General features: G+C 43.1%; 1 protein-coding gene across 6 annotated transcripts in view; it reads right to left on the reverse strand.

The window, feature by feature from the left end:
• GIT2 (G protein-coupled receptor kinase interacting ArfGAP 2) overlaps positions 1–9,042 on the reverse strand; it is an 81,415-nt gene extending 72,373 nt beyond the window's left edge. For all 6 annotated transcript variants that reach the window (XM_006870452.1, XM_006870448.1, XM_006870451.1 and 3 more), the window contains exons 1-2: positions 8,834–9,042; positions 3,583–3,716 (exon numbers count right to left, since the gene is read on the reverse strand). In XM_006870452.1, the coding sequence (XP_006870514.1) occupies positions 3,583–3,716; positions 8,834–8,885 (186 nt within the window). In that variant the 5' untranslated portion in view covers positions 8,886–9,042. The remainder of the gene's footprint in view (positions 1–3,582; positions 3,717–8,833) is intronic.
• Between the last annotated feature and the right edge of the window lie 2,952 nt (positions 9,043–11,994).

Raw genomic sequence — 11,994 nt, forward strand, 5'->3', positions numbered from 1 at the left:
AAAACCCTATGCAGGGTCACTAAGAGTTGGAACCGAATCCAAGGCACACTACCAATATTTATGAAAGTACACTGTCACCTCATTCTCCCAAGGAGTGACTTATGGGTTTGAACTACTGACTTCTCAGTTAGCAACCAAGTGCTTACCCACTGTGCAGTCAGGGCATATGGTTTAGGAAATCCTGTGGGTTAGTTCTACTCTGCACCATCAGGTTGCTGTGAGTCAGACTTGACTTGATAGCAGTGGGTACGTCCTACCCCTTCCTGTGTCCCCATCCCCACCAGAGCTCCTGCACTGGAAGACGGTGCTGACCCACACTGAGTGCCCTGCCCCCTACAATTTTCTCCACTCTGAGTCCTGCCCCTGCCCCACTTTTCTCCTCTTGTTTTCTTTTCTTTCCCTTCCCTTGTTTTTCACCCATTCTTTCTCTGCTTTACTTTTCTTTCACTTTTCTTTTTCCCCTTCCCTTATTTCTTTTTTTTGAAACTAGTTTCTTTCAGTTTTCTTTCTTTACTATTCCTCTTTTCTTTTCCCCTCCCTAGTTTTGCTTATTGTATTTTTTTCTTTCCTCTTGTTTATTTTCCTTTCCTTTATTTCTTTTGAGCTATTAAATTCCTTTTTCTTATTGCTGTTTACCTACTTCTCCCTCTACTTGCTTTATTTTATTTTTTTGCTGTATTTTTCCCACCTGAAAGGAGACAACTGTGTCCACATAGCCCAGCCACACCAATACCTCCTGCAGCTCTATCTGCAGAATGAGGGCCACTCTCTGCTCCAGTACTATCTGATCATTGAAAGATAGCAGCCATCAATCACCAGCCAAACCTGCCCTCAGCTGTGTGCACACAGTGAACAGATAACTGCACACACACTCACATTCTTTACTCATACCCACCAGAAGGATGCAGGTGGTGAGTGTCTAAGAACACACCAATATATAATCACCATCAACTCAAAACAACACCACCACAATGTCTCAAAGACAATTTCAGTTCACACCAAGAAGCAAAACAGAGTCGTTCAAACAAGTGACTAAAATACAATGCCAGCCAGCAGACCTTTCTAAGGACAAAGTAATACTGAAAGTACTTGATAAGGAATATAACAGTATGAGACTTAGGTACTATCAATGGATTGAGAGAAAGGTCAAGAAAGCTGCAGACAAAAGTCAAGAAAAACAAAGAAAAAACTTTGGTAGAATTCAGGAAAATATTTTAAGAAAAAAAATGATATATGTAAACTTAGAAACATACAAAAACAGCAAAAATCTAGAAAATTAATACTGAGATTTCAGAAATGGATAATATACTGAAAGGGCAAAGAAGAAGAATTAAAAAACGCAAGGCTGAATTAATGAACTTGAAAGCAAATCTCTCAATACTAACTTGCTAGAGGTATAATCAGAAAAAAAGAGCAAAAATCCCAAGAAAGCTTAAGAACTATGTGGGACATTATCAAGAATAACTTCTGTGGGATCAGGATTCCAGAACAGGGTGGTGTTGTTGCTGATACTCATAAGTGCCATCAAGTTGGTTCTGACTCACAGCAACCCTGTGTAGGGTTTCCAAGGAGCAGTGAAGAAAACTTCCTTAACATCATGAAAGATGAGAAGATATGCATTCAAGAAGCTTAACAAACGCCAAACAGTATAGATCCGCTGCTCTGTAAACCTTCATCCAATTTACAATCAAAAGTTTAAAAAAAAAAAAAGGAATATTACTGCAGTGCAGTGAATTATTTAATGTCTCTTTTTTATTAACTATGTAGATAGAGTCTTTGCAAACTTCCACCAAACAACATTTGCCCTGATGGGTCAAGGTAAGAAAAGGTGGGAGCAAAGATGCTGACAGGATTATATGATCCAGTTGTGAGTGGCTAACAGTGTTAATGGTGATTGTGAAAACCTGGCATTCTAACATGTATAAAATGAACCCTCTCAGAAGCAGGAATGGAGGAGCCCACTACCATCCAAGAAGTGGAAGGTGTCTTTTGAACAGCGACCCTCACTGACCCAGGGACAGAAAACGGTGACACTAGAGTGGCAAAAGGGCAGCAGCAGAACCAGCAGTCAGAGGAGTGGGGTTCCCAGCTTAGGAAGCAAGCAAAGTGGAGTGACTCTGGGCAGGATACTTGCTTGCACAGTGAGGTACCTCCAGGCACTTAATTGGAGGAGCTATGTTTGCTGACCCATGGAGCTAGAGTCAAGTGCTTTTAAGTTGAGGCTCATATTGGAGTGGTGTTGGCCTGTAGGCATTTACCAACAACCCTAAAAAAGCTCTGTAACATTGACCAGGCAGAGAGAGCCCTGCCTGTGGGCACAGCTGAGAAGAGGCTGTCCTGACTGGAACAACTGTGCCCTGAGCATTTCTGACCCTACGTTGTAACCTGTTAACTTTCCTCATAAACCCTGTAAGTGTGAGGATGGTGTCTGAGTTTTCTGTGGCCATTGCAAAGGACTACTGAATCCAACTGAGTAGAGAGGGCTGTGGAGGAATGGTTTGTGTCATTATTGTTTGCAGTTACCAACATCTGTCTTGAGTACCACTGGTGGCTCACATAACCACATTTCAGGAGTTACTGCTTTAGGGGAAACCCTGGTATTTTAAACAACTCATCTCTGGGCTTTAGTCAGATCCTATAATATAATCTGGCTTTGTAAACAGACCTGAGAGCAGTACGTACTCTCTCAGATGAGAAGGAATCGTTAGAAACATTGAAACAAAAATGATTAATATACCGTATCTCCCAATTTCATTTCAAAGTATGACTCCTGACATGGCAACCTGGTCCCATCTGTTTTTTACATTAGTGGGAATATTTTCACATCACAGATCCAAACTGCTTTATGCTGTTCCCTTGGTTCATATGGAGAGTTTAAGGAACATGAGCAGCTGCCACAGATTCAGTAAAATGTGTACTCCAGACCAGGAAAAAAAAAAAAACAGAGAGAGCACATGCCTAACTCTGAATTACAGCAGAAGTTAAAGAATGTGTGCCCCAAAATAGAAGTATAGGTGACATTCCATTGGACCCCGAATGAAACAGAAATCTCACTTATCATTCAAGCATGGTAACTTAAATTTGTTCCCAGCCTAAGAACTATATCCACACCATTGAGTTGATTCTGATTCATAGCAATCCATGAGACAGAGAACTGCCTCATTCAGGATACAAGGCCATAAATCGTTATGGAAACAGGCTGTCACATTTTTCTCCTGCAGAGGCAGCTGGTGGGTTTGAACTGCTAACCTTTCAGTGAACAGCCGCGCTCTTCACCACTGCACTTCCAGGGCTTCTAACAAGAACTTAAGCGTAACCAAGACATTTTCATGACTATCAAGAGATACACACATGATTGTGCTTTCGGGACAAGACTTATGCTAGGAGAGGAAAACAATCTAAAGGATGAATTCAAAACAGACAATATTCACACTGATTAAACAGCACCTCCATTCAGTTACAATTCAACCATGTTTGAAAGATTTAAGAAGTATACTAGGAGAAACTTTAATTGCTAAAATGACAGAATGTCTTAAAAACTGAAACCAGAAGTCATGAGAAGACTCCTGGTGGGTTCTTTACCTGAAGCAATGTCGGAGGCCAGGGTGTGTGTTTGAGATGCCTCACTTGAGAGATATGGCGCCCCAGACTCCGATGGACACTGCAGCACTCGTCACATATAAAAGTCCCTCTGTTGACTGACGCCCAGGAAGGATCTGGAAAGACGAATGAAATCTCAGTGGCTAGATACCAGTTAGTTGCTACACTGCCAGCTAGCAAAAGATGACTGAGCTTTGGTTTAAAAAAGAAAAAATGAAATTTTTGTTGGTTGAATATGCCAGCCAATATTTCAAGCTGGTGATCTTGCCTGATCCCACCTATCCTGGCTGATTCAGTACAATGTTAACTGATACTTAGCAGGTCTCTTCTTTCTGGTTATGGGCTACGGTCTGGAGCCTGATGTGGATCTCCCATCTCAAAAGTATGCTTTTACATTCAATGTAGGAGAAACAAACTGAAGGGATACACACAAGTTATTTCAAATCCATCTCCACAAACAGGAAGATAATGCAATGTTGACAGTGAGTTAGCAATATAAAATTATCTACAGCAAAAGGTGAAAATTACTACTACTGTAATCCACAGCTCCAAATCTACATGTCTCTATGCTTAGCAGAAAGACCGCTGTCAATGACAGAACTAGAAAGCTGTTCAGCTGCTATGGTTCTGAGGACAAATGAGGGAATGCCTCCTGTGATACACATTACTGTTGTTAGTGGTTGTCCAGTTCCAACTCACGACTCATGGGAACCCCACATATTACAGACGAGAATTGCTCCACTGAGCTTTCTTGGCAGCATTTTAACAGAAGTAGATTAACCAGGCTTATCTTCCACTGTACTGCTGATGGGTTCGAACCGCCAACTTTGAGTTAGCAGTTGAGCACATTAGTTGATTTAAATAAACTACTAACTGAGTCCACCCCTCCAACTGATCTGAAAATAACATGGCCACAATAACAGCAGCTTCCAGAAGCAAAGATGTAAAAAAACAAAAACAACCAAATAATATTTTTGATGTGTGTACACTTTTTCCTACAAAGTCTCACAGACATCCTTTGGAACAAGTAGTAATCCACACTTGGCAAACAAGATGGATCTGGATAAGTAAACTGAGCACTTTGCAACCCAAAGTAAAGGAAAACCTCCTACATTTCATCAGACTCACAATGGGGTGACAGTAGGTGCCACTCAGGCAGAGTGGTCTCAGGGTTATGCTTTAAAATTCTTCAATGTCCGCAAAAATTTCTAAAATGCATGTACATCATCTTTACCACTTTAACCAGTTTATTCAACCCCTTTCAAACCATATAATGAAAAGTTATGGGATTTCAATAGAAGACAAATCTCGGGAGTCAGAGAGTGTAGTGGTTAAGAGGGTTGGTTGGCTTTGCAGACAAAGCAATCCAGGGTTTGAACCCCAACTCTGTCACTTTTCACACAATGATCTCAGGCCAGTTACTTCTGAGAGCCTCCTCTCAGAATAACACATATATCTGGTATGGGACATTAAGAGTAAGTAAAGCATGTCCCATATAAGTACTCAGTCAGGTTAGCTGTTCTTTGTTGTTGTTAAGTATTGTGGACTCGGTTCCAACTCACAGCAACCCTGTATAGAATTTCTGAAGCTGTCAAAAGCCTCATCTTTTTCTCATGGAGTGACTAGTGAGCTGTAACCACCAACCTTGTGGTTACCAGTCTAGTGCTTACCCTACAAAGCCACAGCACTCCCTTAGTAGTGACATCTTTTATAAATTATTTTCTAAGCACTATCAGATATTTCAAGAGCCCACTGAAATTCATGATTACTGAAAAAATATTTTAGACTGAGAAAAATGTAAAACACCAAGTATCTTGTATGACTACTATACCACCTTGGTGAAAGTCCAAACAGATTTTTTAGGTAATTGAACTAAAAGTGTGATGTAGTTCAAATGAACTACATGCGTTTAAAATAAGGAAGTAAAATATTTAAGAAGAAATCATCATTGTTAAATACTTGCCATGAAATAAAATGAATCATCGAAGTAAAACTATATTAGTACTACTGTTGTTCCACTGGTAGCGACCCTGTATAGAATTCCTGAGGAGTGGCTGGTGGATTTGAACAGCTAGCCTTACAGTTCAAACTGACCTTGCAGTCCAGCGCATTATCCTGCTGTGCCACACCAGAGTTTGCAGTACTCTGTACCAGTCTAAAAAACAAAGATTATAAGCACAAAGATAAAGGATCCTAAAAGAATACACAGGAGCGCGGCGGCTCCATATGATAAGCATTGGACTGGGAACTACAAGGTCCGCAGTTTGAGGCCGCCAACTGCTCTTCAGGAAAAAGATGAGGTTGTCTGCTCCCATGAAGATTTAAAGCCTTGGAAACCCTATACAGGGTCACTATGAGTCAGAACCGACTCCATGGCTGTAACAACAGCAACAACAAAGGGATACACAGCAACATTTTTTTTTCATAGTAGGGTACTGTTACTTACAATAGGAAAAGACAAAAAGAAGACAATTTGTTTTGAAGCATAGCTTTGATTTTCACATATCACCCAGATAATTCACAGTATTCTTAGAGGAAATGGAACAAGACTAAGACAGCAAGGATTTAACACATCAAACAAGGTTCTCTCATACTTTGGACACATTATCAGGAGAGATCACTCCCTGGAGAAGGACATCATGCTTGGTAAAATGGAGGGTCAGTGAAAAAAACAAAGACCCCAAAGAGATGGATTAGCACAGTGGCAAAAACAATGGGCTTTTGCAGTACTGGGCAGTGTTTTTTTCTGTTATGCATACAGTCGCCAAGTGTAGGTCTCATTGGCACCTAACAACAAAAAAGTTCCCAATAAACCACTTTGACATCATGGGTAGAGTACCAATATGTTACAACATAGTAAATCAAAAATTGAGTTTGTTTTAAGGCTGGGTGAAATCTCTTCCAGTTTACTTGGATGTTTTGGGTCAGGGCTTCTTGACCTGGGGCCCTTGAATGTAACAAATGAACTTCAGAAGTGCCCTGTAGCCTCAGAAAAATATGAGTCCAATTTGGTGTGAGAGAATGTACCTGTGCATTCCTTGGGGCGAGGGGCCTTAGCATTGGTCAAACTGGAAACGGTATCCTCAACCCTCAAGGCAACCCTTTCACTAGAGCTTTGCAGAAAAGGCAGAACAAATTCCTAGCTGCTCAAGATCACAGAACATTTCAAGGTAGCCTAATTATACTCAAAACAGGAAGGAAGTGACTCAAGTCTCTCTAGATTCAGCATATGAGACAACAACTAAAATGATACAAGGGTAGAGAAAAGGTTCTGAAAGGCACAGAATGCTGCAGAAATGCACCCTGGTACTTAGGCTGGCAATGGAGAAGCGACTCTCCTTTGCTCCATACCATCCATTGAGAAGTAAAGGATACTCATTCCAAGAGGAAGTTTGAAGCTAGACACATGTGAATCAAATGTGACGCAGAAAGTTTAACTGAAAACAGGCGAGAAAAGAAGGAAGTAGAAACAGCATTTTTAGAGACCACGATGAACTTCATATAACCCATTCTGATTGGTTTATAAAATCTTTTTTTTAAGCCCTCCACCCCTCTCTAGTCAAGAAGAGAGGTAACCCTGCTTGCACTATAAAAAAAACACACATGAGGTTTGAGTTATCATGTTGTGGTTAATTGCCGTACAGTCGACTCTAAGTTATCATCCAAAAAATCCACTGTTTGTTGCTGAATCGATTCTGAGTCATGGTGCCCCTAGAAGACAGACTAGATCTACTCCCTAGCATTTCCAAGGTTGGCATCTTACTGCAGTCGACTATGCCATCTTTCTCCTGCAGGGCAGCTGATGGATTCAAACCACTGACCTTTAAGTTAGCAGTCATACTCTTTAACCACTGTGCCACCAGAGTTCCTTCAAGTTACCACTGTTGTTGTTGTTGTTGAGTGCCATCGAGTCGGTTCCGACCCATAGCGACCCTGTACAGGGTTTCCGAGGGTGTAAATCTTTACGGGAGTAGAAAGCCTCATCTTTCTCCCGCGGAGCGGCTGGTAATTTCGAACCGCTGACCTTAAGGTTTGCAGCCCGATTCGTAACCACTACGCTACCAGAGCTCCTTTGTACTATTTAAAACCAACCTCAACTTCCAAATAACAAGATGAAGTTCACAATGACTTCATGATGATTGTTTACTGGACACTATTGTGCCAAAGAAGCCATCTTCCTTTTTAATTACTTCAAGCTCAAAACAGATAAACCCAAGCCCTGAAAACATCACAGAAAAATCTAGCTGTAAAGGCCTGTCAAGTTCCAAGTGCTATGACAGACCTGAATTCTAAATCTGAAAAAGACGCATCGACGAAAATGCTATATGCCTTTATACTGCTGAATGCTCAAATGGTTATACTGCCAGTGACTTTGTGCTTGTTCGTTTTAGCTAAGTTATAATGCGTGCATAATTTAGAAATTCAAATCTAGCTTAAAAGGACTGTCAGGCTTCTGTAATAAAGAACACAATATAAAAAAGGAGAAGTAAAGAAAACAAAAACAAAAAGTTGGACAAGCTGATCATATGAATACTCATTGGTTTCCCTAAACACTGAGCACATTACTCCCGATTGCCTCCATCAGAAAAATGAGGAAATCAAGGCTCGGCCAAATGAAGTCACAAGCCCAAGGTCATCCAGACCTAGTCTGCATCCAGGCAGTTCAGGTCTCCGAAACTAAGACACGCTCTGCCTCTTAAGTACTAGCTGCTTCCGAAGACCCCGAAGTCTGAAGACTCTTCCCGGTGGAGTGGGAGCCGAGATGCCAGAAGCTGGGAAGCAATCTGCCCGTGGGCCCCCTAGCGGGTCTCGCTGAGGGAAGCCACGAGTGTCGGCCCCTCTAGGGGGTCCGGATGGCTGGTGTATATGGGGGTGACACCTGCAGCCTCTGGGGCCCGCAGCCGGGAAGATGCTCGCGTTTGTAATTGGTTTTCCTGTAGCTTGCCCAAGCCCCTTCCTGTTGGGGGAGCAGCTCCGGCCCCCGTCGCCTCCCCGGCCGGCCTGGGACGGAGGGGACGGAGGGGAGGGAGTGACGGGAGGGGTGCGGCCCCCTCCTCGCCTGGCTCTGACAAGCCCGGGACGGGCCCCGCCCAAGGCTCCCCCGGTAGCCGCAACCCGAGCCAGGGAGCGTGGGGCTCGGCCGCCGGGACTCGCCCTCCCCGAGGGGGCGGCCCCGGGGAAGGGGTCCGGCCCTGGAGTGCAGAGGGAAGCGGGCCCGGCCGGTGCGACTCACCCGGCCCACTGCAGTCAGCGCACACCTCGCTGCTCCGGAGCCGCTTCGACATGGCTCCTGCCTCCCACTCGCAGGGAACTAGGGGCCCCGGGACAGCGAAGGCGGCGGCAGCAGAGCTTCCGCTCTAACGGGTCCCCGCGGTAGCGCTGGCAGGAGCGCCTCTCCCCTCAGCGCCTCGGAGCCCGGCGCAGCGCGCACGCGTGGGGAGGCACCCTTCAGCGGCGGGTAGGTCATGTGACCGGAAAGGGCATACTGTCTTGTCGCCTTCTTGAGTGAGGGCAAGATGCGTGCTTTAGCATCCTTGGCCTTACTTTTAAAGTTTAAAATTGGAGTCTCCGCTCTGGGTTGCTAAGGAGCCCTGATGGCGCAATGGGTTAAGCATTGGGCCTGTATCGGTAAAGTCTGTAGGTCGAATCCACTAGCCGCTCTGGAGGAGAAAGATGTGGAAGTCGGCTTCTGAAGAGATTGTTGTTGTTGCCTTTAAGTCGGTTCCGACTCATAGCGACCCTGTATGAGGTTTCAGAGGAGTGGCTGGTAAATTTGAACCCCGACCATGTGTTTCAAACTGACCTTGAGGTCCAATGCTTTATCCCCGCAGCGCCACTCCAATCTTGAAAACCCTATGGGGGCAGTTCTGTGTCCTATAAGATGACTATGAATTGGAATCTACTGCAGGGCAAGGGGAGGGTTTTTTCCTTTGGAGAAAAAGTGATAAATTCCAGAGGAAGCTGCAAAACCTTGTGACCACAGACCTCTGCCACAATCTTCCTGAGACAATGAAGTCACTTAGTGTAACTTTGGCCAAATTAGTTCTTTCATTAATTGAAAAAATATTTATTGAGTGCCTACTATGTGTCACTGATCTAGGCATTGGAGAAATAGCAATGAGAAAAGCAGACAAAATATCCCGACACATGACAGCAACAATGGACTCAAAACATACCAACAATTGTGTGGATGGTGTAGGACAAGGCAACGGTTCGTTCTGTTGTGCATAGTATGGATGAGTCAGAACCGACTCCATAGCACCTAACAACAACATGGTGTTTACGTTCTACAGAGGTTGTTGTTAGGCGCCTTTGAATGGGTCTGACTCAGCCACTCTATGAAATGCTGCCTATTTTTGCACCATCCTAACGAATGTTGCCATGTTTTATTTTAACTTGTTGTTGCAGCCACTGTGTCAATCCATCTCACTAAGGGTCTTCCTCTTTTTCATTCACTCTCTAGCAAGTATGGTGTTCTTCTCCTGGGACTGGGGTAGATCAGATCCAGAGCCATATCTATGACAAGGAACTGCAATTGCGCCCTTGTTTAAACAAGCACTGAAATTGTGCCCTAGTTCAAACATTTGACACCATCTTTCAGGTAACTTTACCATAATATCAACTCAAAAAGACAAGTCGTTGAGGTCTATCCCAATGGGGCCTTTCCTGTAGACCCACATTGTTGGATGCCTCATAGAGTAACTATGTGGTTTTGCTTTACTCATAGAACTATTTGTTGGATCTGTGAGAAGAAACTACAAGACAGTATGAAAGATGAAAGTAAAAAAGATGTAATAGTTAACTTGTTTTGACTTTAGGTATTGACATATCCTATTATCTGCAGTTTCTTGGGAGTGAATGAGATTTCAACTCAGGATATCTGACAACAGTCACCGATTCCTAAAATGGTCCTGAGATGAGTAATTTGAAAAAATTCCAGGTACCAAATTTTTTGAAGTATATTCTTCAGATTGTCCATGTCTAATTGGGCAGCACATTGTGGCAGTCTTCAAGATTTGGTGTGATCATCAGTGGCTGATGATTATGATGATGATCTCTGGAAACCCAAGAACAAGGACTATCTTGAAGATACAAACTCTGGAGAAACTACAAGTCCTAGGATGATGGGACATTGAATCAAAGACAAAATGTAAAGTTCCTTAAATAAAATTTATTAACATTAAAAAAAAAGACAAGTCAAGCTTATGAATCTTTTACTCAACATATTGTGGCAGCACATGAAAATCACAACTGCATCTTCCTTGCTATCACTGATGAAAATTAATCTATGATGTGCTCCAAGTCATTTGTCCCCTGTTTCTTCTCTTTCTACACTCAGCAGAGCAGGATCATGCAGTCTGTCTTGACCCATCCAATCCAAAACCAAGCTGATTGTCATTGAGTCAATTCTCACCCATAGAGACCCTATAGGACAGAGTAAAACTGTCCTGTACGGTTCCAAAAGCAGACCACCACATTTTTCATTACCACATCTTTCTTCTGCAGGGTGGCTAATGGATTGGAACTGGCAACCTTTTGATTAACAGTCAAATACTTAACCACTGTGGCACCAGGCTTTCTTCTTTGATCCATGTTGTTCTTGTTGTTAAGCGCCATCAAGTTGTTTCTGACTCAAAGGGATCCTGTTTGGGTTTCCGAGGAGCAGCTGGTGGGTTTGAACTGCTGACCTTGTAGTTCCTAGTCCAGTGCTTATTGTACAGCATCACACCAGGAGTCCACTCTTTGACCCATTGTTGTTGTTAAGTGCCGTCGGTCGAGTTGGTTCAACTCAGAGCAACCCTGTGTAGGGTTTCTGAGGAGTGGCTAGTGAGATTTGAACTGGTGATCTTGCTGTTCAAACCAACTTTGCAGTCTAGCGCATTAATGAACAGTGCCACACCAGGACTCCTGGAGGATGTCAAATACCAAAGTATTTGCGTTAAGTTGCTGAGTGAGCTCTCACAACTGGCAATGGAAAGAAACTGCTCGCGGTGCCCCTTTTCAGGTGGTACCTAGGCATTGTCTCTAACTTAGCTTCTCTTCAGGGTAGATCTATAATCAAATAAGTAAAACATAGGCCATGTTAGAAGTGTCCTTCTTTAGGCTACAGTTTTAATCTCATCTGCAAAATGGAGATAATCTGTGATCTACCTTCAGCTCACAATTTGTTTTTGTATGGCCTGCTATTTACAGTTTCTAAGAGTTTGAAAGAGAATTTTTAATAAAAAAAAAGAGAAAGAGAATAATGAAGAAGGTAAAAAATATGCCAAAACATGTAGGTGACCCACAAAGCCTAACAATTTACTATCTGACCAGCAAGAAATGGATTGGTGGTTGGTGGTTATGTGCCATGGAGTCGGTTCTGACTCATAGCGACCCTGTAGAGGGTTTCTG

Source organism: Chrysochloris asiatica, unplaced genomic scaffold (genome assembly GCF_000296735.1).
Source record: "Chrysochloris asiatica unplaced genomic scaffold, ChrAsi1.0 scaffold00142, whole genome shotgun sequence".
Lineage (NCBI taxonomy): Eukaryota > Metazoa > Chordata > Mammalia > Afrosoricida > Chrysochloridae > Chrysochloris > Chrysochloris asiatica.